At 43.3% G+C, this 27,172-nt stretch overlaps 1 protein-coding gene and 1 long non-coding RNA gene across 4 annotated transcripts in view; one reads left to right on the forward strand and one right to left on the reverse strand.

Moving 5' to 3' along the window:
* LOC127589954 (uncharacterized) overlaps positions 1–27,172 on the forward strand; it is an 85,390-nt gene that overhangs the window by 12,506 nt on the left and 45,712 nt on the right. The gene's annotated exons all lie outside the window — the stretch shown is intronic.
* On the reverse strand, positions 4,898–23,032 carry LOC127589952 (neuronal pentraxin-2-like). 2 transcript variants are annotated; one of them, XM_052049287.1, is made up of 5 exons: positions 21,269–23,032; positions 16,897–17,140; positions 13,472–13,716; positions 9,023–9,202; positions 4,898–7,781 (listed from the first exon to the last, which is right to left on the reverse strand). In XM_052049287.1, the coding sequence occupies exons 1-5, from the start codon at positions 21,728–21,730 to the stop codon at positions 7,554–7,556; spliced, it is 1,359 nt and encodes a 452-aa protein (XP_051905247.1). In that variant the 5' UTR covers positions 21,731–23,032; the 3' UTR covers positions 4,898–7,553. The 2 variants fall into 2 exon arrangements, with proteins under 2 accessions (XP_051905247.1, XP_051905246.1); XM_052049286.1 differs by having other exon boundaries at positions 16,897–17,143.

Genomic DNA, 27,172 nt, shown 5'->3' on the forward strand with positions numbered 1-27,172 from the left:
CCATTTTATTTAAAAAAAAAACAGAAACAAAACAAACAAACATTTGCTGTCATTAACCCTCTCAGGGACAGCGGTTGCCACAGTTGACAGAATATCATGAAAGGATTCAGGCAGTGGCTTCATTAAAAAATAAACAAAAGCAATAATTAAACAGGCCTCACTGAATAAAATGTTAAAAGTCAAGTCAAAGTTGTACTTGCCTTGATTTTAACATCTTATTCAGTGAGGCCTGTTTAATTATTGGTTTTGTTTATGAATTACAAGTTACAAAATGCCTCAACAGGAAAATATTGCCTCTTGTTACAAAAGAAGTTTCAAGATACGAAAGGTAAAAATACAGTATGGGCTGCTACTCACAGCTCCAGGTTTCCTGAATGCAACATACGTATAGCTGCTCTGCCATTGGCTATTAAGAGCACCATCCTGGCATCCCATTGGCTAAGAGGAACCTCTATCGAATGTGTAGATCGATAGATGTGTTTATGCAGCTACCTCGTCATTCGCCCCTCGGGCCATAAGGCGTTCTGATAGTTTTACGTAAAAGTGAATCACCAAGAAGAAGTGTTCATCAGTCGGGCGATCGCTCACTATGCTGATGTTTGCCTTGGACATTTTCAAAGGATTGTTAAAAGCAGACAAAAGCAAACATTCTTGGATCGGTTCATGACAAAACGCCAGGCAAAGACCACTTCTGAGGGAGAACATGAACTAAAGAGGGCAAAAAAACGATGAGGACACAGTTTAAAAATTAAATGGCCATCATTTTTTTTCTTTGTTATTTACATGATGCACAACTGTTATTTATTGCGCAATAATCGAATTGTAACGTGTATTTGTTACATATTTTGATGCATTTTTATGCTTTAGAAAACATTTATGTCTGAATTTTGTGGTGGCCTTAGAACGGATTAGGGCATTTACATGGAAAACGCGTCTCTACTTACAACATTTTCGAGTTAAGAAATTTCGTCCAGAACCAATGAATTTCATACGTCGAGGGACCACTGTATTTGCGGCGGACAGGAACCGGGTCGGCATGCACTAAGTGAAAATCCACGTATTATCGGCAGCCATTAAAATGCTTTAGAGGGAGTCAAAATACATAAATAAATACAATTAAAAGAAGCTCTGCAACATATAATTTTAGTGTAAGAAAGCGAAGAAAGTCTAATGAAAAAAAACAGGAAGAGAGGAAGTTGATTGACTTGAGAGGCATAAAAACAAAGATATCAGAGAATTCGAAGGGCAAACATGAAAATATACCATTAGGTTGGGTCGATATCGTCCCTTAGCTTGAATGGCTGCGGTTTTGTGGAGTTCACACGGAAGGAAATCCTTTTATCCTTCTTGGACATGATGACCTGCCTGGCTTGGGAATGTTTCAGTCGTTGCCAACGCAAAGCGCTGAAAAGTTTGCCATCTTCCAGCAGCCGCTTGCAGTCATGTCTCCTCCCGCCTTCCTGCAGGCTGGCCATCCTGTCTGCAGCGTTCAAACACAACCCACCACCCACCTTTCACTTCACAATGCACTCAACTCAACTCCACTGAACTTGACTTGCGCTTTTCTGTTCACACTCCACCATTGGACTTTCTTCCTCCATTCGTACATTTTCAGAGTTTCTTTGTTGCAGTCTTTTATTGTGGTTGTTTTTTGACACAAGTAGCTGGACTTAGACTTCAAGGTCCCATGTCAATACGTTTTTTTTGATATAATCGTCTTTTTATTGGTTTTGGTTATTAAATACCTGGCGCGTAAGACAGTTGAGGCGGCCCGGTAGTCCAGTGGTTAGCACGTCGGCTTCACAGTGCAGAGGTACCGGGTTCGATTCCAGCTCCGGCCTCCCTGTGTGGAGTTTGCATGTTCTCCCCGGGCCTGCGTGGGTTTTCTCCGGGTGCTACGGTTTCCTCCCACATTCCAAAAACATGCGTGGCAGGCTGATTGAACACTCTAAATTGTCCCTAGGTGTGAGTGTGGGTGCGAATGGTTGTTCGTCTCTGTGTGCCCTGCGATTGGCTGGCAACCGATTCAGGGTGTCCCCCGCCTACTGCCCGAAGACAGCTGGGATAGGCTCCAGCACCTCCCGCGACCCTAGTCAGGATCAAGCGGTACGGAAGATGAATGAATGAATGAATGAATGAAAGACAGTTGAATTTCTCAACAACATTCAAGATGTAAATACGCTTTGCTCTGATTGGTAATTACCTTGTAGTCACCATGTCTCTTCATTGTCTTGGCTGCGCTGAAATCCAGCTGGCCAGCGGCGGACTTGTGGCAGGCCACGACAATCCACCCAAAGCCCAAAGGGCACTTTGACATCATTTCCACTTGACGGCGGAGACTGGCATGATGTGAAAATAGTTGCGCGAGTTGGATGAAAACCAGTCGGATTCCTTCTTATTCCATCATTTTACTGTCGCAACTTGATCCTTGGTACTTGATTGTTAGTTGCTGATCTTTTTGTGATTTTATTTTTTTTGTAAATTACTATATATTTTATGTGCAGCCTCAAAAGCTGATAGAGGCTTGACTTTCAGGGTTTCCACATACAGTAAGAGCATATAATATTTAAACATTGAATATAAATGAGGGTGGCCCGGTGTTCGAGTGGTGAGTGCGTCGACCTCACGGTGCTCTGACCTTCCTATGTGAGGTTTGCATGTTCTCCCCGGGCCTGCGTAGGTTTTCTCCGGGTACTGCAGTTTCCTCCCACATTCCAAAAACACGCATGGCAGACTAATTGAACACTCGAAATTGTCCCTGTGAGTGTAAGCGCGGTTTGTTATTCGTCTCTGTGTGCCCTGCGATTGGCTGGCAACAGATTCAGGGTGTCCCCCGCCTACTGCCCAAAGACGGCTGGTATTAGGCTCCAGCCTCCTCCTTTGCGACCCTTGTGAGGATAAAGCGGATCAGAAAATGGATGAATGGATATAAATGAGAATTCCAGCCAGCTGTCGGGCATTTTTGACCAACTAGAATACCTGAAATGGGCATCCTGGGCATTTCCAACCAAAATAATCTTGCAAACCTCACAAAGGAAATGAAATAATAATATACCAAATAGTCAATGTTACAACAGCAGTCAATCTTGTTCTGACACGTTGCGTGCGTTGGGTCAGCAGCAGTGAGCAGATGTGCTTTCTGTGCTGAAGAAATCCACTTTGGGATGTGAATATTCAAGAAAATGCAGCAGGAACCATCAAAGGCTAGTTTGGAGCAACTCGCTTGTATCTCCGCTCAACGTTTCTCCTCGTAAACCTCAGAAAAAAGATGTTCGCTTTAATTCATTCATAGGTGCAGGTTGGATTGGTTTGTTTATTGAGTGGTCTACAGCTGACATTTGCAAACATCGGGATGTGCAGAGAATGCAATAAAACTCAAAATGAAAACAAGACACGCAGATGGAGGGTATCAGAAGCCAGTGACTGGGATGAATTCAGAGTTGTTGTTTTTTTTTTTTTTTGTTTTAACAAGGCAAACATGGTTGTGGCTCCCACGAAACTCATTTTCTTTGTTATTGTTGTTGACAGATTGGTTTATGAATGTGGTTGCTCTCACTCGTGATACGGCTAACACACAATTCGATCTTAAAAAATGTGATTAAAACTGACAGAGCAGTGATTTTTGTTCCTCTGCATTAAAGATTGATGCACGGATGAAATAAAAACATCAAAGGGAAAAGGGTGCCCTCTCGTTCAGCTCTTTTGTAATGTAAGAAAAAAAAAAGATCTTATTCTTTTATTTAATGAGTGCAAATGCTAGGTTCAATCCCGAAAAGATACACCTAATAAAACAACTGATTTTTTTATTAGGTTAAAAACGTTTTTTGAAAAAAGGCCATTTGTTCCACTCTGATCAACTTCTATTTAGCAAAAATCAAGAGCAGAAAGAGGCAGGAAAATGTGTTCATGGGAAGAAACAATCTTGCATGATTTTACATTTGAAGCGTGACAAACAAAATGGAGGCAAATCCCAAAATCCCGAATCGAGTGCCTGAACAACAACATTCTGCGCTGTCTCGTTGAATAAGGTTCAAATTGTGCCGAGGAGTAGATAAGATACACGCAAAAGAAAAAAAAATGTAGCTACACTGAGAAGAAAGTGGGACATTTATGACAGTCATGCTATTGTTTTATGCAAAGTATGGATTTCAGTTTCTGTAACAGATTGCTAATCATTTACCGAAATGATTGCTTTTACACTCGTAATTTTTACGAGGTCTTTCTCGAAAAAGTCTGGCTTCATTTTTGTAACATTACTCTTTTCCCGAACTATATATATTAAAACTTTATTTTTGTTTTTTTTTTCTTGTGGGGTTGTAACTTTATTTTCATAATAGCATTGTCTTCTAAAAACGTGATTGAATTCAATTAATATTCCTTCTTATTTTATTTTTTTTACTTTAAGTTGTCTTTTTATTCCCTGAACTTTTCCCATCATTTTAATGTTCTTTTCAGTGTCTATTACTCCCACATCATATCCATAGACATAAGCATGAATGAAAAGACACAAAAAACAAAAACTTTGATATCTCCATTAGATATTTTGCTTCATAAAATCTTGCTTTTTATCTTCTTGCCTCAAATGAACCTCAAAGGCATCTTACAAGCCACGTTTGAGCAAAAACAAAAGTACAGACAAGAATGAGGCTGCAAAAGTACAGATCCCCCGCCATTGGAAAATTGCCATGAAGATGGAAATGAAAATTTCCATGAGTTACTGACCCTCACTCATAAAGATTTCTACTGCCTATAGATGCCACAAGAGGGCGACAAATCACTTTTTAAAGTTAGACACGGCTTTGGCCTGAGCATAAAAACAACTGTGAATATGCGGGTTTTAACTTTAGTCCATTTATTCACCAAGCGGCGCGAAGATTTCACTTCCCCCCCCCCCCAATTCATAATGTCCTTAGGGTGCTGCTCATATTTCAAATGCGGATTGGGTCAATGATGATTCATTCCAGCATCAGAAAGGAAAAAAAAACATCCATTCATATTGTCGACATCATTTCAGTGGTACCTTGACTTACTGTACAAGCGGATTTTTGCTTTGTCTTATGAACAAAAATTTGACATACAAGTGAGCTTCTGTTCTATTCATTGCCACTAGTTGGTGAATGAAACGAGCATTAGTATAGCAGTCCTTTATAAATCTGTTGAGGTATGAACTCATGATGCAAAATCGGTTTCATTGTTTAGATTCTACTTCAACATTTTATATTAATTAGAATACTGTACAACAGGGCTCCCCAACCGGTACCAGAGAGAGACCTGCGAGCTGTGAGCAAATTTACTCCATCAGACGTGGCGGAAACTTGTTTCGCAAGTTGAAATGAACAGAATCCGCCAATGAATGAACAAAGAAGCAGGAAACAGAAAGTAAAAGTAACAAATGGACCAAACGTACAGCTAAGGTCGCAGCTGATGGGCAGCCGCGATTTCCGAAGATGAAGCTATTTTGACGTTCCTCCCCTCACGGTATCGCCAGAGTGACGTGGAGGAGAAAGCTGTTGCTTAGTCGCTAATAACTAGCCGGCAGCCACCAGATCAATCAAGCAAACAATTGTGTCACATTTGCAAGTAGCAATGGTGCCAACTCCGTGTGTAAGATCATAACTTCAGTATTAATATGTTTACATTATAAAGCACGTTTATTATTCCTGATTGGTCCATTTCATAGTTGTTAATCGCATTATTTTATTTTCTCCTACATTTGAAATTAAGGAATCTTTGTTGTCAGTACCACTGCATTAAAATGCGCAATGAAAAAAAAAAAGGGTGCCGCTCCGCGAACAGCATGTACTTGTCTCAACTAGTTCTTGACACGAAAAAGGTTGGGGGCCACTGCTGTAGAGTACTTTTTTTCTTATTAAAAACCCATTACATACTTTTTGCTGGTGGTTTTGGGATTGAATTTGGAACAAATTAATGGCATTTGCATTCATTTCAATGGGAAAAGTTGATTTCGGATACTTGTGATTTGCGTTACGAGTGTGCTCACCGAACGAATTAAACGTATAAGTCAAGGTAGCTCTGTACTTCATGACGGAGGAATTAACGTTTGACCTTCCTGATCAATCCCTTACTGTTCCCTCTGGCGCGTCGGCAGCCGCCCGCTGCCAGGTTTTAGCCAGCTCTGGGCAGCTGTCGGCTATTCGCTATTAACCTGGGCGAAAGCGTCCATAAAAAGCTGTTTGGAATATGGCAGCTGCTCAAGGAGCAGAGAAGTATTAAGCATAGATTTACAAGAATGAAAATGTCCTCCCTCGCTGGTAATCTCTGGTATTGTAACACACAAGATATTCGCTTACGTAATAATCCACATTCTGACTTGTTTTGAATGCACACACACACACACACACACACTCTGCGGACAAAAAGAAGGCATGCACTGTCTTTCTTTGACTTCCGCTCTTTGCTCGCGCTCATGCATTATATAGCCAATCAGCCGCGTTACGATGCTTCACAATAATAACAATGCCGCCAACTCCTGAACGCCTTCTCCTCATTGGATTGTTTTTTAGAAGTGTGCCACGTGGCACCGTCTAACTCGGGACTCATGTTTGCACAACACATGAAAGCCGGCTGGAGCGAAACACTCACGGACGTGCACAGTGCAGCATTGTCAGCGTAAGGAATGCATGAGGAGTCAAATGAGAGAAGAGAAAACACACAGGGGCCTGATTTACTAAGATCCCAAATATCGGGCGCTAAGTTGTGGGCTCATGCTAGCAAATTGTGCTATAAAGATTGCAGTTGATCTCAGATCATTTGTGCTAAATTGCGTGGTCAGATTGCGCCCACGATTGGCAGCAACATTGTGTTTAAAACTTGTCGCGGCACCCCTGAAAATCTGCTCCGGGAGATAATGGCACCAATTGCCACAGTGGGCTAAAATAACCTAGACACAAGCAAATGAAATGAGAGAATCTCAAGAGTTTTTTTCTCAAGGGCAGAGGGCATGATAAAATCCCTCCATCGTTTAGACAGCTCCAAAAATTAGAATCAATCGATGGAATGTTGTGGTCATTTGTGTTTTTGGCATTTCAAATGTGTACGTTTTCTCTCCGTTGCCTCTCATTTTGTCCGTACTATGCTAGCACTGCTTGTCTGTGGATGGCGATTTGTAAGTCGCTTATTTAAACGCGCAAAATTAGCCAATGGCGAATTCACCTCAGGTTTGATCATTCGTAGTGATCAAGTCAAATGATCAATTGACATATACAGTACTCCTTCCAAAGACGGGCAAATGAAACGTGCGGTCATCAGGTAGATGCGGTCCTGTTCGTGGATCGGCTTCAACATCTGTTTGTGCAAGATTGAACGTACAAATTAGTAAATCAGGCCTCGAATGTCAACACCATGGTTTTCTTCTCCATGTGGTCATGAGTGCAAAGTCTTCTCCACGGTTAAGACCGGAAGAACATTTAAGCCAACACAGGTGAATCTTAAGAATGACCGCACAATATTGATATGCCTGTCGCCTTTGCTTTTGAACAATAAACAAGGATACTTGGCTTTTTTTTTCTTTCTGATTCCGACGACATCTCACATTAGGAATCAAACGCACGGTCCTCGCATATCTCCAGAGGGGCTTTGGTCGCCCCGCCGAACACTTCCACGTTGGCGTCTATCCAAGGGACCACGTTGCCGGGCATGTATGCCGAGCAATTGGCCAGGCCTACGATGTCCATTGGCCGCAGTACTCGGTCCCACATGTTGAACTGGCTCAGCTCGCCGACAAAGGCCTGGGTGGCGTCGAAACGACCTCCAACTATGTCCTTCGCAGAAGGAGAAGCATGAGTTGAGGTGTCATGATGCAAAATTAGGAAAACATCAGCAGACTTTAATTCGTATGACTGAATTCCCTTTGATTTTTTTCGTCAAACTGCCTAACATTGGATTTCTTTTTCATCGCCGTGGGTTTTGTCTGTGTGAATATTTTTTTCTGTGGAATTCTACAATTTGAGCTGCACCTTACGAGTCGAGCTGAGAGCTGTCTCTGAGGAAAATAGCACACCCTCATTTATTTTAAATCGAGTTTGAAGCAATACGAATGAAGCATCTTCAAATTAGAATTTCATCCAGGTTTAGTCCCGTTCGTGTCTTTGGTACTTAATTGAAATCCATCTGGCTCTTATGCTTTTTCTTGGGTCATGAAAAACAAATGGATTAACGCATCGAGCATCATCATATATCATTTAGATATGATTGTGTGGCATATTAATTCATTTTATGACCTTGCGGCCTGAAGAATTTGTATTTTTTTTTCATTAAATTGTGAGTTCAATTCCAACTCCGGCCTCCCTGTGTGGAGTTTGCATGTGCTCCCCGGGCCTTCGTGGGTTTTCTGCGGGTACTCTGTTTTCCTCCCACATTCCAAAAACATGCATGGCAGGCTGATTTAACACTAAATTGTCACTAGCTGTGACTGTGAGCACGGATGGTGGTTCGTCTGCGTGTGGCCTGCGATTGTCTGGCAACCGGTTCAGGGTGTCCCCCGCATACTGCCCAAAGACGGCTGGGATACGCTCCATCACCCCCGCGACCCTTGTGAGGGTAAGCGGATCGGAAAATGGCTGGATGGAAATTGCGAGTTCACAGATCACGCTCTTGATCGTTCTCGTTTTTCATTTTATTCTCCTTCAGCAATCCCAATTTATGTAGCCATCTCCCTTTGAGTGTCTTTAAACCAAACATAATCCAATAGGAAGGAATTTATCAATAAAGATTATTAAAGCCAATTAGTCATCCGGCTTACCCGCAAATGAAATGACATAATGCTTCATCTTTGCAGCTGACGAATGAGGCAACACAATAGTGTGAGAAGAGTGACTTCATCCCTATCCCGTTTGCACCATACACTGGGCGCTAAATCCAGAAGGAAAATGCCTTCTGCGATCTTAGTCATGCATGGAAAACACACACACACACACACGCACGCGCACGCACGCGCACGCGCACACGCGCACACACACACACACACGCTGTGTGCAGTGTGAGCTCGTTTTAAAGCTCTCACCTGCTCCTGTCCCAGAATGATCACCCCGCCAGGTTTAATTGGGTGCCAGGGGGCCAGGTTGTCCCCAGTGCCGAGTCGCTCGCCGTCCTGGTAAGCCTCCCAGAAGCCGTCTCTGGTCGTCCAGGTGATGCAGATGTGGTGCCAGCGTCCGTCACTCACCGAAAGTGGAAGCTGTGCCACCTGGACTCGAGTTTGTTGGCGGGGAGAAGAGTGAAAGGATGTTAAGATGAGAGACGTGAGTTTAATTGCCGGACCAGTAACAAGGACGGCAATTAAAAGGACCGGGTGGGGAGGGGTGGCGGCTTCAAAAGACGGCGCACAAATTCTCTAGATGAGCCACCCGTATAAAATATACATTACCCAGGTGACGCACACAGCAAAGGCATGAAGGAACTTTCAAAGCAGTCAAACTGCCGGCAGCAAAACTGTGTCCTCATGCTTTTGCTGACGGGATGAAAGTGAAACGACGACCTAACGCCGTGACATCACGGCCCGCTGAGGATCGCGCATCACCAGAGCTGATCTCTTTATTAGCATTTCCAAAGGATGATTTCACAACCAAAAATTCCAGTCCATCCATTCATCCATCTTCTGTACCACATCGCCTTATTCGGGTCACGGATGACTTTTGTCGAGAGCTGGGGTACACCTGAACTTGTCACCAACCAATCGCAGGGCACATCGAGAAAATGATCGATTTTCATGAAAAAGAAAGAAAAAGATGGGTAAAATTTGCCCAAGGTTTCATTTAGATGTACAGTGAATTTCCTCAACAATGAAACCTACATGGGCGAAAATACCCCCTCATGTGAAAAAATCTTTAACACATTAGCATTAACACCATTCCCACTGCGTGTGTGTGTATGTTTACATCATATGTCATATGGAAGGATTTGTGATTCTTGGTCTTGTTTGTGTCTTGGACCGGCCAGATTCAGGATTTTCCATTAAAATGATAGGAGACGCAGTTGTTTAAAAAAAAAAAATAGAATTTAAACGAATACCTTCAATTCATGTGATTGCAACCCCCATCATGACTGCAACCTCTGCAGTGTTCGGACCACGGGATTTTAGACGAGACCCCACTGTGCACGTATATATCACAAAATGCGGCAGTCTCTCACTTCTTTAAATATTCATTTTTGATGACATAGACGGAATTGTGTTCCTCAATAGTATTTTTTTTTAACATTTGAGTTGTGCTTTCAAAGAGTCGCAGAAAAAAAATGCTCTATAACAGCCACACCTTGTCATGTTTTTTTTTAAAGGAATTGTTTCTGGTTTCTGCCATGTCGCGGTCTCAGCTAGTCTTGGTCTTGTTCTGCTCTTAAGCTTGGCACGCTCTTGGCTTTTCTCAGTCTCAGTCTTGGTTTTGTTTTGATGAGATCTGGTCTCAGGCAGGTTTTGGTTTCTGATAGCGTGGTTTTGAACACAACACTACTTCTGTTTGAGATTTACAAGGAGCATAAGAGCTGTCTCTCTCTCTCGCCCTCTCTCTTGACTTCTCTCTTTCGCAATCTATTGCTCTCATTTCCGTCAGAACACTGTCTTAATGTAGTACAAGACTGACCCAACCCGTTGCAGATTAAAGCCCTGACAGCTCTACCCGATGTTGAAATGAGGCGGTCTTCCCGTATGCCGTTTTCACACAAAACACACCAAACCAAACCATGATCCATGATGACCACCGGTATGCTCTATAGACCCCGAACCACACAGCTTTATGTACTGTGCTGACTTTCATTTTAGCTCCCTGGAATCAAGATTAAGATTAAGATATCCTTTATTTGTCCCACACTGGGGAAATTTAGAGTCTACAGCAGCAAGATTGTGGGTAGAAAGAAGAAAAAAAACAAACACCGTTCAATTAAGTGCAATATAAATTGTTAAGGAATTATTCCGCTAGAAGTAGTAGTAGAACATTGTTAATGAATTTCATCTTGCTATGAGAACTATTGACACTAGTCCCTCTCCTGAACATCTGCTGAAGTAGTTAAAACAAAGAGTGTAGGGTGATGTTGGGGTCCTAATTCCCCTTGAGTGATTAACAGCCCCCTGGCCGTCTTCTTTTGCGTCCCCCACATCGTAAAAGTCCCTGAAGGCCTTCGAAGAGGAAACCTAATCTCAAGATTGGTGGACCAGCAGATATTCTCTGTACCTTGTCAAAATGCCAAGATCGAACTTTGCTTGACTTTCTTTGTTTCAGATTTTTACATAAGGGGAAGGACTGCCCGCCCCTAATTAACATAATTAACATACTATGCCTATATGTACGTGTGACTGAAGTTGCTCGGGGCTTCCTGATGAAATCTGAGACTCACAGGAGCCCGAATCGATTCGATTAGCGTTGTGATAAACTGAAGAAAAGACTACGTGGTGTTGGGTCTTCTTCCACCTTTATAGAGAGACAAAAGAACCTGTAACCAAGGAAGGGCCAAGAGCAAATTGACAGCTCCCATTCCTCAACAAAATACAAATATGGATGAGGTCGCAGTGCCATTTACAATTGTTTTTCCACATTATTTAATTATTTATTTCTTTATTTCTTGATTTTATTCAGCAGCCTGACAGCAGTCGGTAGGAACAAGCGGCGGTATCTCTCTTTCTTGCAGCGCGGGTGTAACAGTCTCTGGCTGAAGGAGCTACTTAGTGCTGTCAGGGCGGGCTGGAGGGGGTTGGAGGGACTGTCCATCATAGCTTTTAGCTTAGTTAGCATTAACTATCAATCCATCAAGCCTGTTAACACATGACAGCATGACAGCGGTCGTCTTATACACCTTCCTTCTTCGAGCTTTCTGATCTGTCATAACTTCCTCTTCTTCCTTTCCCCCCCCCCCACACCGTGAAGCCCCCACCCCCACCCCACCCGCTCCAAAGGTCTGCAGCCCCCATAGTCTGGTTTTCCTTTGTATTGGGGTTTCGCATTTGCCACCCTTACTCGCACCATCTTCCTCTCATCTGTCTGACTTGAGCGTATGTATAATGCATGACAGAGGGAAGGCAATGAGGAGAGCTGACTGACTGCGCCTTAGTATGCCCTCCAAAGTAAGCAAACCAGCGGGGTGAAAAACACTTTTCTGTCTTCGGTTTAGGGAACATTCGACTATGTACCAAACAAAATCAAAACGGCCAAATTAGCTTGACGCTACAGAGGCAATGTCAACAGGTTTGGTGTCTAATGAGGTACAAAGTGATGGCATTGTATATAATGGAAGTTAAGCTTCTCTACATCCATCAATCGGCTCAATGATACTTGAAATGCGAGTGGAATTGAATTGGAATCTTGATTTCAAACGTGTGTGCGAGTAATGCGAAAAAGAATGACAAAAAGGATGCGATGGAAGTCAGAGTTCAAAGTTCGCAAGGTCAAAAGTACGGTACGTTAATTGCTAGCACACTGTGTTTAATATTTGTAGAGGCAATCTGATTTGTGTTTCTTTGCAGGATTTTCCCACCAATGTGAAAAAGGTGTCATGATTTTGGTGTGGTAGAGTAGCACCTTGAAAAGCGGGGAGGCAGGAGGAGCAAGGTGGGCTGAACAAAATGTATTATCAAAAAAACCTGCAGGAGTACACTGGAAAAACTAACTCAAGTACACAAACAAAGTCCTGAAAACCCACGAGAAACCAAAGTAACCACAAAAAAAAAACTATGACAGCAGCACACACACACACACACAAAATGATCCGACAAAGACAGACAGAACCCAGGGAACTAAATACAAGCAAAGTGATGATCGAACACGAACATCTACACAAGGCACAAAGGGTTAAGGGAACTGATTGGTTAAACACAAGGGACCCACATAGGTGGAAACAAAAAAGGTGATGTGGGAACAAACCAAATGTAATCTAAACAAAAACATAACATCAGGCTTTATATATGTTTACAAGATGGCGGAAAAGTACTCCTTTTGCCCAAATGAAACTCCTCAACTCACTTGGAATTTGTTCCTCGGCACCAAGATGAGCACAAAATCGGTGAAATGTTGAATTCTATTACAATTCCCATCCCTAAAATGTAAGTAGTACATATGAACAATAGTACAACTCCAGTTTGGCTGCATGAAAGGATCCCCGGAAACATTATCTGACTAAATTTGCCGTATGAGCATTTACAGGAAGCAAAATACAAAGCAGATGCGCTTAAATCAGCACAGCGAATCTCCAGTGAATTACTGTTATTGTGGAGCCAATGCCGAATGTAGGTTAGTCGCATGAAATGTTCATAAGATGCTAATTAAATAATCACCGCTGAAGGTCAAAGACTCTCCTTTATCGCTGTTGTGCTCAAAGGTACGTACGGGTGCTATAAAACAGCCGCGCATACACACTTTTAATGAGCATCGCCGCGGTCATTAGCATCATCACATCCACAGGGCTTCAAATAACCGGGACGCAATAAGAAGGCTTCTCCCCCCCTGGTGAGAAAACAACGGACCGCACCTACCTTGTCATTAACCAGCAGTTCAATGGGGTTGTTCCCCCATTCGATCAGCACAATCTCATTCGCCTGGCCCGCCACGCCGTACGAGAAGGGGGTTCCGATCCCGGGACCGGCGCTGGACTTGAGCCACATGCACACGGTGAAGGCGTACATCTCGGGGAGGCTCTTCTTGATGCGTCCGTACAGGTAGTTGGTGCGCAGAGAGAGGGACACCTTGAAATCCTCAGGTGACTTGAAGGCGTTGTTATCTGGGGACAAATTGGCTCCAATTAGACAGGGGTCGGGAACCTTTTTGACTTGAGAGCCATGAAAGCAAAATATTTGGAAATGTATTTCAGTGAGAGCTGCAGTGAAACTCCTCAAAATCATGTTTACAGCAAGATATTTTTCACAACAGGGGGTTTTTCACTGTAGCAAATTTGATCCCAGATGTAAACACACACACACATACGTATGTGTAGTCTTTATTTTTATTCCAATTGCTCATACCAATAAGTATGAGCATACACGTATTTGACACTTCATGTAGTCAGTGTAGAAAGGAAAAAAAGGGAAAGAAATGCCGAAATTTGTGATCAGCATTCAGGTTCACTTACATCAATTTCTTGGATAATGTCTTTTATTTTGCTTCCTCCGTCTTTCAATTTGATCACTTTTACCCTCTTCCAGCGTCAGAGCTCTTCTTGTCTTAGCTGCTTGGCATCCAAAGGTCCGTTCTGTAGCCATTTTAGCAATGCAACGTTCTTGCTGCATCTGAAACTAACAATAATAAATACTTCCTGGACTACTGCACATGTGTAAACCAGTGTGGTGGTTGCAATTGCCGTTTCCGAACGAAGCAGTAGAGGTCGCTCTTGGATTAGACTTCGTTGTAGTCTATCTCTTCGCGAGGCAAGAGCAGAGAAAAAGATTTTGTATAACGCAACGGTTTTTTTTCGGTGTTTGGGGGGCAGGAGATGCATGAAGATCTTTTCACACTAGGGGGTACTTTCGCCCATGTAGGTTTCGTTGTAGAGGAGTTTCACCGTGTGTGTGTGTGTGTGTGTGTGTGTATATATATATATATATATATATATATATATATATATATATATATATATATATATATATATACATATATAAAACTGTATTTTAACAGTCAATTCAACAAAATGTCAGTATAATAAGCCTCAGAAACTATTCTAATAATTTTGTAATAATACTCACCATTAATGTGAATGTTTTTCCGTTCCTCACGTTTGCTAAAGATCCAGCAAAACTAGCAGAATTATAGTTAGCTATGCCTGGTCCATACGCAGAGTTGCTGCTCAGTAGCTTGCACGCTTCCTTTCTGCTGTCTCCCACAGGGTATTTTGATGCGAGCGTAGCATGGCACGTGCCAAAGTGCCGCGTTACAGTATATTCGACCGTTTCATCGATGGTATTTTGTCGTTGCAAATTAGACATACCACAGAATCTGTTCTCTCCACAAAGGCGAATCATTCGGTCCATTCGTCCTCAAGTGTACCCTACTGGTCATTTTTTTTTCTTTTCACCATCTTATTCACTTAGGATTAGATTTGCGCTAATGACTGAGCTGGCTGATTCAAAAGGGGGAGTTTACCTGTTTCCCCAGCAGCGGCCAACATAGGCCAATATCATCCAATGAAAATTGCTCCTGCAGCACTGAACAGGACATGAGCAGTGCAAAATCGCTGGATGGATTAAACAAGCGAGAATATTTTGTTTTTATCTGCGAGCCAGATGCAATCATGAAAGGAGCCACACATGTCTCGCGAGCCAGAGGTTCCCGACCCCTGAATTAGGAGGACGCGAAAACTCACGGGAACCTTTTTCAAGTGAAGGTGATTCGACCTTTTAAAGTTATTTCATGTGCCACTGCTCTGTGCACAACTCGCTGCTCTCTCACGAGGAGATGAATGGCAAAGTTTTACAAGTTTGCTGCAACAGAATGAAAGTATTTCAATCTTTTTGTACAAAATGGACAGATTCCCAAGTTTTGAGCAGGTGTAGTCCCTGCAAGTGTTGGCTTGTGATTTTGACAAATGTGTTTCTTTGTCAGAGACACACACACGCCAAAAAAAAAAAACACTCCATCACAACATCAGTGCACTTAAATCGTAGCCAAGCGGATTCTGAAATATTGACTCGTTAAACAGGAAAAATCAAACTTACACGAGTTAAGAATTTAAAAGACACGGAAAGTAAGTAAGACATATGGTAAATATAAACAACGCTTGACTGAACATTATCAGAATAGACTCGGAGGCTCATTCGTGAGAAACAGGAATAAAAGAGGAGCATATGAGTTCCGGATTCTGCTCCCAAAATATGGACCGTATGATGTTGCTGCAGCAAAATACGATGCATATTTTAGTAGGAGTGAGCCACATTTGGAAAAGATGACACCGTCTTCTGGAAAAAAAAAAACATTTGTTTGTCTTCCCCCTTTGCTGAGACAAAATTACACTTGACATTCATTTTGTTTCAGGTGGATGTGTTTATGTATTCACCTGCCTCAATTGGGAGAAATTGCTTCGACCGAATCAATCAATCAAGCCTCAGATGCTCTACAGCCCGTCAATTTATAATCTCATTTAAAAAAAAAAAAAATCACTTTAGCTTGTCGTCTCGTCTTCCGCAAGGAGTTGCGCATCACTGTGCCAATTGTGTTAGCCTACACCACAAAGTCGAGGCCCGGGGGCCAAACCTGGCCCCCCACTTAATGTTATGTGGCCCGCGAAAGCAAATCAAGCATGTCAAGTTCCATGATGCTTGCTAAAGTCTGAAACAAAAATTTCAAATTGTCGTAATGTAATCCATAATAACAAAATATTGCAATTCCAGCGGAATTAAATACCATAAGAGGCTAGTGTTGGCGTAGTCGTTTATAAGATTTTAACAATACTGCTACTCTTTAATGGTATTCCTATCGAAACTTATTTATGTTCAGAAAAAGCACCAAAAATAAAAATATTTGAACTAACACCGCTTTGAAATATTTTTTGAACCCTAGGTTATCATAGTTGGTGCATGAAAGGGTGAAATGAAAAATTAGCTTGGCTTGCCGCAACATTTACGCAAAATAAATGTGACAAACAACTATTTAGAGGAAAAAGAAATTATTTGTGTGGAAAAAGTGCAGTTAAAGTACGTGGAGCTGTTTTAACGGCCTGCTGATTTACGAGCAACTTCAGCTGGGGAGTGAGCGACACCCTGAAGCAAGCACTCTTATTTGGAGAACTTCTTTTCGTCTTCACAGCGAGAGCCTGAGAATAGGTGATGAGGAACACTTTAAAAAGTGTGTTTTAACCAATCCTTCGTCACCATCATCACCTTCCACTTGCAGAGGCACTGACTAATTGCTGCTAAATGTCTCTGGCGTTGAAAGTAAGCGGCATTTTCACAGCTCCGTCTGTTTCACTTACTTTTCTCCAGCTCTGTGATCCTCTCCAAAAGCGAATTGAGCGCATTCTCAGTGCGTTGGCGATGGGCTGCCGTTTCATTGTAAAGCTGACTCTTTTCCTCCTCCAGCTCGGCCACCTTTCGCAACAACTGCGTCTCCAGAAGTCCCAGACGCTGCCCGAGTAGCTCCCGCAGCTGCGACGGCAAAGGGGTCTGTGCCGGACCACTGCCAGCTGACACGTTTATGCCAGGGAGTTGCAAACTCTGCTGCTGGAAGGCATAGGATGAAAAAAAAAACTATTAATACATATGGAGAGACAGTATGCACCAGTGCCTGCTTGCTGATATACCAAACACCCACGGCCGGATTGAGGTAGAAATAAAATAGAAGAAATAATGTGTGTGCGTGTGCAGGTGTGTGTGCGACATGGCCTAGACTTCACACCAGCCCCCATGCTCGAGCTTACCGTTGGACCACGCCTCTACAAAACGTGTCATTTTGTTGTTGATCCCACCCATCTGGCCCGTTCCCGTTCGCCGAGTTTGATTAATCCTTTCTTGTGCGACGCCTCTATCCAATTTGCTTCTGCCGTAAGCTGGCAATAAAGTTAAGTATTGTAAATATCAGCTGTGCGCAAGCAACATGGCCTCAATTAGTGAAAAGGGGAGCCACGTGTTACAGTCATCATCATAATCACCTGCGCGATTGTTCATTGCATTTGGAAGCTGATTGCCTTATAAATGCAGCGTCAAAATGTCCTTTCATAAAGCCTGTGCGAACACCACAGAGGATGATTCGCATTCAAATATTCTTAATTGTCATCCAGTTGTGAAGTTCATCAAAGATGCTTTATGATTCTACATTTTTCAGGTATGTGTTCTTTGCTTAACTCACTCAGAACCAACCAATTCTGGACCAACTCTGAAAAGACGTTTAGAAACGTCTTTGGGAGTGAATGAGTTAACATCCTTTTGCGACACGTCAATCTATCCATCCATTTTCCGATCCGTTTTATCCTCACAAGGGTCATGGGCAGTAGGCGGGGGACACCCAGAACCGGTTGTCAGACAATCGCAGGGCACACAGAGACGAACAACCAATTCAGGGTTCCCACGGGTCCTTAAGGTTCATAAAAACCCATAAAAAAGAAGTTGTAAAATTATGTTTTTAATTGTCCTTGATTTTCAGGGAAAGCTTCCAAAATCAATAAAAATCCATAAAAATTCACCTGAGGTGTTCATTTCATTTGTGTATGTAATTTTCCCCATCCTTCCAATGAATAGTTTTGTCGGAAAATGCGCCTGGCGCCCTTCACCTCAAACCCCGCTGTTGGGCTACATGCAATACAGCAATGATTTGAACACCTGCTCAGTGATATGTGGCTTTCTGTTCATTAAATCCACCGTGAATCCCCTGCTCAGTGGAGAAAAGTTCCTTAAAAATGGCTAAATTCACCCTCCTAAGTCCTTAAAAGGTCCATAAATTAAAAAGCAAATGGAAGAGTGGGAACCCTGAATCCACGCTCACACTCACACTCACACCAAGGGACAATTGTGAGTGTTCAATCAGCCTGCCATGCATGTTTTGGGGATGTGGGAGTAAACCGCAGTACCCAGAGAAAACCCACGCAGGCCCGGAGAGAACATGCAAACTCCACACAGGGAGGCCGGAGCTGGAATTGAACCCGGTACCTCTGCACTGTGTGGTCGCTAACCACTGGCCCACGACAATCTATAAAACCACAAAAACAATCTTTTCTCACGATTGCAACACATGCTCTCTTTATCTTTATTACAAACTGATTAAGTGTCCGGTGTCTAAACATGTCCAACTGCCATTTCTCACGAGATTTTTGTTGAAATCCTGTGAAATTTTCTCCAAGTCTCATCACTTCAACCCCCCGAGATTTCACTTCCGCCGCATTCCATTTTGCATTTTCAACAGTGAGCGGACGAGCTTTGATTGCCGAGAGGAGCCTCCTGTTCTCTTTCGTCATTAAATCAAGCCGCGATGGTTCGATTGATGTATAAATGTAACAAAATATTGTATCCATTATGTAGTGGGGAGTCGCTATGGGCATTTAAGCTTCCAATCAAACCAAAGGTGAAGAGGGATCAGCTCAAGCAGGGGCAAAAAAGAAAAAAAAAACATTATATAGTGTTGCATCATACAGTATAAGCACTGAATTGAATCAATCAGCAGAGTATGTCTGACCAAAGGTAGCAGATGGCAAACAAATGCACTCTCAATACCAGATAAAGCCAGTTTGTATTTCTGCCTTCTCCAGCGCTTCACTTTTCAGTGACCTGTTAGCAGTAGTGGAGATTTTTTATTTATTTTTTGTTCATCCGTACCATGCTTGATGTGTTATCGCACGGAATGTTGTGTAACTCGACCCCAGTCTGCTCTTGTGTCTGAACGTGCTACTCTTTGAGATTAAAATCCCTCCATGAGGATGGATGTGTAAAACCGAAAATAAGGTCATATAAACACCACTGCCGCTGAGTACAGTGTGAGACTGGCTGCGATGAAATTTGTGAATAATCATCAATGGACATTATCGGCAGAAACTGAGGGCCGCTGAAATCCCATTTATCTTAGGAGGGGGGGGGGTGCGCACGAAATGGCAGACCTATCGACATGAGACTTCCTTCTATTTGGAGGTGTGTTCATCACAAAAGCAGTTGTGACAACGCGATGAATCACACACATCGCATGACTCCTTGTGCACCGCATGTATGATTAAGCCGGATGAGAAGCAGTTGTTCACGGCTCAAAATCCAATGGGGCCCTTATTGACGTCATCCCCGCTTACATGCGAATGCTTCAAAGTGAATTACAGCAGGTGTGACAGTTGCAGGCGGAGACGCCGCAACAGGGCAGCCAACATTATTATTATTATTGCCTCGGGCCCGTAGCTCAAGTGGGACCTGAGAGGGTGCTAATACTGACCCATATCAATGATGACACAATGGCACGTCAATGGCTGGTGGCTAGCCGGGGGCCCCGAAAGACAACCACACAACTGGAAAGCTAGACACTGTAATGACATGTCGAGATTCTGTGTACCGCTTTAACCACTGCAATGACAGTGTATCAGGAACCCCCAGTGTGTCAGGGGCCCCCCGAGAGAAGCTACAATTGGTCCTTATCAATGGCACAACTGGAACTCCCCATCACTGCAATGGCAGGTTGGGATTCTCGAATCTTCCAAATGGGGTTCTGAGATACGATTGGTATTGGCTTCTATCAATGATGAAATGTTACACTCTTTAGACAATGAAACGTCAAAGTGTTGGGAACATTCTGCATAGTGTATCCGTACTAGCTGTCGCTAGCTGGTGGCTCGTAGGGGGCTTGTGGAAACAAATTTTTATATAGTTTGATGATTAATAAAAACAAACACAATTTAAGGAGAATTAAGCAATCTCTCACGCAAGAAATTAATGCATTCACTAATCTTTTTGAAACCGATTGTTTTCCAAATTAAAAACTGATGTTTGCAAATGACTGGGTCCAAAGTAATCAGAGAATAAGTTACTTTTGAGAGGCAAAAATGCGAGTTTTAAGTGGGTCTGAACGATTAGTGATGATCGATTTCTTGATTTATTTTGAGACCTCTACAAAACATTTATTTTTAAAGAGTTGAACCAATTGTATCTATACTCGCTTATGGGGGCAGCGATTTTAAGATCTTTTTACTCTTGCGAGAATGTGAATTTGCAAGAATGCGACGTATGCTCAGCATTTTCTACCCGCTTTTCTACCCCCAGAAAAACAAACAATCGGTAAATACCTTGCCATGACAAGCTACATATTCAGTTTAATTACATGTACACAATGATTTACAAAATCAAAATATTGAATTCGTTTGGAAAAAAAATATTGGCGATATTGGTCGTCAAAGCATTTTTGAACATTCTTAACATTTTTCACCTCTCTGGTTTATTTTCATTGTCATGAATACATTGTGTGTGAATATTGTTTTCAGTGGTCAATCATCCATGTATTCATATCAATGCACCACACAGGATGAATGTTTTGCTCGCTACCCTTTTGCTAGCGACATACACGTTAGCTTGATTGCAGACACTAAGATAGAAAAAAGTCTGAATGAAGTAACCACTTCACACACACAACCGTAACCGTTTGGCAACTAGTACCCTGCCTCTCGCTCAAATTCAGTTTCGATGCGAATGTAATGAGGACAAGCCGTATAGAAAATGGATGTATGGTTGGATAGTTTTGCTTAGTTCTTGTCCTAGATTCAGATAACTGGTTTTATGCACCCAGTTGACAAATTATTTTTGGGTGGGGTGGGGTGGGGTGCACACTGCGTTTAGAAACGCCCCTGGCTGCTCTTTTTCACATTTACGCACCGGCATGCGTCTTACCTCCAAGCTCTCCAAGCGCCCTTTTAGGCTTTGCATGGTCTTCCCAAGCTGATTTATGGTCTCGCCGGGGTCCCGCGGCAGGTCCCCCATGGTGTTCTTGCCATACTCCTTCCTCCTGGAGCCGTGACCCCGCGACTTGCCCGGCTGCGCCGAGGCGTCCGCCGCCGCCTCGCAGCGCGCCAGTTTGGAGTTGAGCTCCTTGATGGTCCCCTGCTGGCTGACGATGGTCTCCTTCTGCTGCAAGATAGTCTCGCGGAGCCGGATGATGGTGTTGCGCAGCTCGTCCTCCGCGGGGCTGCTCATCTGTAAGCGGTTGCCCGTCGGCGATGAACCGCAGCCGGGCTCGGCTCCAGGGGGGATGGCGTTACAAACGAAGCGGCCACCTGTGGCTGCGGCCGCCGCTTCCTGCTGGCTCTCAACCGAGCTGAGCAGGTAGAAGAGCGCGACCACTTCGGCCAGCATTCTCCCTCACACTAATTCCGAGAATGAAAGCGGGGCGGGGAATACTCCTGCTACAAACAACTTTTACCCAAAACGCACTCGCCCATTCAAGTGTTTGCTGAGCTCAAAATATACGCGGACCTATCACAAAGCATACATCCACACGCTCTGTTAAAAGTGACCGTCGCGTTCATTTAGAAAGCTGCGGTATTTCCTTCGCCGGACAAAAAAAAAAAAAAAAAACAGAACAAAAGGCTGCGGGGGGGAAAAAAGAAAAGATCCAGAGAAGTTGCCAGCGCGTCTGCTCGCTCTGGTGTCACTAAATGAGTGCCTGTGAACACAAAACCCAAACCCAACCAAACTGCGCAGGGAGGCGGATTATGATGAGGAAGCGTGGGTGTGTGTGTGCGCGTGGGTGTGCGCGTGTGTGTGCGTGTGTGTGTGTGTGTGTGTGTGTCAGAGAGAGAGAGAGAGAGAGAGAGAATATGAATGTGTTTGTCTGTGCGCCATCACTGAGTCTCTCAGTGGATTGCGGCCATGCTGTGGGTTGCTTTCATTCACTTTTTACATGTTGAGGAGTGAACGCAACAAGAATGAACAAGTAGGCAGTGATTACTCTTCAAGTTTCCTATTTAATCATCCCGATCTATCTAGCGATCGATCTATCATAATCTAATATGATGTAATCTAGCTCGCCGACAAACAAAATCTACCTGGAAGATCAAAGTAGTATTGGAGTTCAAACCATCACATTTTCTGCGATGGCAACAAATCGAAGCTCAGCATGTTCAATGGAAAAAAAACAAATTCCACGTACATTTCAAAATAAGACATACCGAATTGGCCTGAATATAAGACTGTGTTTTTTGCATTGATGCAATAAGACAAAGTGGGGGTCGTCTTATATTCGGGGTCTAGACATTATACCCATTCACGACGCCAGATGGCGCCAGATATTGAAGCAAATGCTGAACTCCCCAGGCCAAAGCGAACCCCTGTCACGAAGAAGAAAAATAAAAAATAGTGGTAAGAAAGAAAAGAGAAGAAAATTATAGAAGAGATAGCAGAAGATGGAGAAACGTAGCGACAATATGGAGAAAAGTGGGTCGAAGATCGGCAAGGTTAACCGGCAACTGAAGAGAAGTTATGGTGTAAACTTCAAGATGATTTTTCTCTCAAATATATTGTTATAATCATTTTTTCAGATGTACTGTAATTATTTTCTGTATAAAAATTAATTTGGTGGTCTAAAAGTATTTTATCAAACTTGAGTCTTGAAAAAGAGGGGGTCGTTTTATAATCAGGGCCGTCTTATATTCGGGCCAATACGGTATTAGAGCTGTAATAGTCGTGATACCGTGAAACTGTAATATTTTTGCTCACAGTTGTGATACTGGCCGGCCCAAGCACACGGTGACACTTTTTGAAGAGCTCTGCTATCGCTCAGAGGGGTCAGAATATTTTTTTATATATTCCAGGCTGGTCATGGGTATCATGCGTGTCGTAGTGTTGGAACATTTTTACGCGTATGAATACAGGCAGTCTCCAGACTGTTTTTGTGTCTGCATGTGTGCTGGCATCTCTCCTTTGCCTCCCAACACATTTTACGACCCAATTGCAAATCCGATTGTTTGCTTCAAGAGTGCTAAATGGGCCGACTCCATCTTACATTTCTGAACTTGCCTTTAAATCACTTTTCAAAAGCAATTTGTCCTTCTTAGCGTCCTCGGATCCTGTATTAAAGTTGGCCATTTGCGCTTTTTACTTTGTGGTTCTCTTGCTTTATCGTAAATAGTTGTTTATTTCTTGCTTGTGGTTTATGTTACGATGCTACATTTGACCTTTTTATTGGTTGTACAGCACTTTGGTCAACTTTGTTGTTCCGAGAAATATATTGGATTGGGGAGAAGGATCTTTTAGAGGCCATTACAGCACTTGGAGTAGTAAACATAATCTTTGCCGTTTGTTTTAATCCGGCTTTCACCATTAGATAAGAGTTGCGGCTCGAACCTCAGTATGGGGGGGGGGGGGGGGGGCACACGGAGAACTTGTCAAACCTTTTAATTGAGCGATCTTAGATTGTGTACTGGTGAGAAATCCTCCCGTTTACAGAAATGTGATTTCATTGGGCATGTGGCGTGATTTGATGTGGTCAGAAATGCCAACGCTTAACACGGACTTAGAAAAAAAAAGCCAATTGGTCTTGCTGTGAAGAATATCACATTGAGTTTTGTTTGGGGCTAATATCTAAAAAAATATTGCTTTTCAACAAATCTTTACCAAGTAAGCAGAACAGCAGACAGAATCAACACATATGGGAATTTAAAAACACAAATTCTGTAAAATATTAAAAAATATATCATTATTGAGCACTTTCAAACAGCCATCGCTGCATACAAATTGCTGTACATGGAGCAATTTAACATATACAATAAACAGTAAAACAAATCGGTAATAAAGATGGTAGAAAGCACCAAAAAGTAAAACCAATAACAAATCTAAGTCACGTTGAGTCGAATGCCAAAGAATACAAGTGAGTTTTGAGGAGGGTTAAGAAGATGGGCAGCGAGGAGGCTTGCCGAATCTTCAGTGGGAGGTCATTCCAGAGAGAGGGACCAGCAACAGAAAAGGCTCGATCCCCTCTGAGCCTCAGTTTAGTTCTTGGTACTTCTAATAATGTCTGGTCCGCAGACCTGAGGCACCGGGCAGGTGTATAGGGGCGGATAAGCTCAGAGAGGTAAGATAAGAAAAAACACTTTATTAGTCTCGCAATGGAGAAATTCCCAATTCACAGCAGCAAAGTAATGAAAGGAAGAAGTAGAACAATAAAATATAGGAGCTGCTGCGAAGGCAGCCACTCTTGCGGCGCCATTTTGAAGTCAAAATAACAAAAATAACACAACACAACACGTAGGACACAGACAGTCGTGCAATCTTTACCACTTTTCTGCATACACTTTGTTGTCTGAAGCAGTTATAGATGAAAGAGGAGAGGATCAAAGTGTCCTTTCACCAGTGGGTCAGAGACGTCATGCTGAAAATGTGCACACGTCTGCTACAAGCTAAGGTTTGAAAGCAAACACGAAGCTGTAGCGTCCATTGACGAAAAGAGATTAGTTCACTTCTCCTGTCCTACGTAATCCGCTTCAAACTCCAAGCCGCGACTCCCAGTTCCAAATCCGCATCGGATTTGGAACTGGGCGTCGCTCCGGCTCCGCGCTAACGCTTCTTTCTTCTCATCGTCGGCTCCTCAAGCCTTACATCCATCCATCGTTCAACAGCACCGATCTCTCTGCTGAACAAAGTGGGGCTGTGAAAAATGCTGCCCCTTACAGGCGCAAGACACAAGCGCCCCGGGACTGTCCAGAAACGACAGTCAAATGCCGCCGACATTCCTCCCAGTCAAAAACAGTGCTGGTATACCCATGTTGCCGAGAAGGCGCAAACACCAAGCACAGAGTCTCCTCCTTGATGAATGTCGTGGCCAAAAAATGCTGAAAAAAGTCCACATCAGGTCCACACAACTTAACAACAAACACAAAGTGACAAAACAAACATAAAAACAACAACAAAAAAGCAAGGCTCATGAGAGCACTTGCCCGACAGCTGCCTACTCGTCCGCCATCTTGACGTAAGGTGGCGCGAGATCATTTAGAGATTTGAAAACAAATAAGAGGATCTTGAAAATAACTCTAAAATGTATGGGGAGCCAGTGAAGGGATACCAGAGTAGGAGTTATGTGTTCCCTCTTACGAGTACTAGTCAAGAGGCGAGCAGCGGCATTCTGGACCAGCTGAAGGCGCGAGTTGAGTAGAGTTGAATTTCAGATAACCTCAATGGATTCTATGGGACAATGTCAGCTATTTCTCGGGCCCCCTTCAGTTTGAGGCTCTTGCAAGTTGTCTGGTTGGCCTGCCGTGTTGGTGGGGTGAATGTATGCTTTTGACAAAACAAAACGTTTGTATTTATACTTTCATTTGATAACTATCCATGAGTAGGTTAGCGTGGCAAGTGGGTGCCATTTTGGGCGCACTTTCTAAAAAAATGAAATTAGTGCTTCAAATGCCTTTCAAATCTTTCATAACAAATAAATTGACAAGGAAAAAAAAAGATTAGCAAAATACCTGACCCATTTTCCTACTGATGTTGCTCCTCTGATGAATAATGTTCAATTTGTGCAGGTTCGGTTGAGTTTTTAGGTTGAGTGTGGCCATTTGGAACGTCGGGGTAATTTTCACGTGTTGACTTTGAGACCCCCTCAGAATTCTAAATAACTGAGATTTATCAGCCAATCAAAGATGTTCCCCGAGTAGAAGAGGAAATGAACACTTCCATCCATCCATCCATTTTCTACTGCTTATCCGGGGTAGGGTCGCGGGGCCAACAGCTTTAGCAGGGAAACCCAGACGTCCTTCTCCCCAGCCACTTCTTCCAGCTCTTCCCGGGGTATACCGAGGCGTTCCCAGGCCAGCTGGGAGACATAGTCTCTTGAGCGTGTCCTGGGTCATCCTCTGGGCCTCCTGTCAGTGGGACATGCCCGGAACGCCTCACCAGGGAGGCGTCCAGGCGGCATCCTAATCAGATGCCCGAGCCACCTCATCTGACGCCTCTCGACGTGGAGGAGAACCACGCTCGACTCTGAGCCCCTCCCGGATGACCGAACTTCTCAACTTATTTCTAAAGAAAGGCTCTTTTTTCCTGATTAAAAAAAAAACCCAACTAAATTTCTTTCTTGTGCATTTTACACAGCTTGAAGTGGCTATCGAAGCAGACTCAAACACAACCAAACATTGAAAGACTGTCATGTTGCTACTTAACTCCCTTAATTCTGATGCAACGTTTCCAAGTTGGAATCTCTTCAAAATTCCATAACTTCCCAGGGAAACTTACCTCAAATTTGACAGCCCTTTGCAGCCTCCCGAGAACAAGCGCAACTAAAACTGCAAAATTTCTCCAGCGTGAGGTAGACGCCACCTGGAGTCTTGGCACTTTCCTTGTCCATATCTATTTCGTGAAGATTTGCATGGAGCTGGGGAAAAAAAACACAGGCTGTTGCCCCATCAGGGTCACTGTCTCGTATCGGCCGCAAGGAGCCCGCAGGCTAAATGCCAGCCGCAATGAATTCGTGCTGCACTGTGTGGCGCATGGGTGCAAAAGGCCAGGAAAAGCCTGGAGAACAAACAAAATGAAAGGTCCCCCCCCCCCAAGAAACAGCGAGGGACAGACTATCGCTACGGCAACCATAACTCTCGATGTCTTCAGCTCAAGGACTCCTGAGAGGAAAGATGACATGGCCAACTTCAAAGTTGACGGCATGGAGTTCTTTCCCTTTTATGCTGCAAGTGGTGAGCGCCGGGGTGAAGTTACTTCTACCTCTTAAATCCGCTTCAGTCGCAGGGGGGTTAGCAATTCAGCCGGGATTGAAAGCTTCTCCTTACTAGACTTCTCCATCAAACGTAAAAC

The sequence above is a fragment of the Hippocampus zosterae genome, chromosome 17 (assembly GCF_025434085.1).
Source record: "Hippocampus zosterae strain Florida chromosome 17, ASM2543408v3, whole genome shotgun sequence".
NCBI lineage: Eukaryota > Metazoa > Chordata > Actinopteri > Syngnathiformes > Syngnathidae > Hippocampus > Hippocampus zosterae.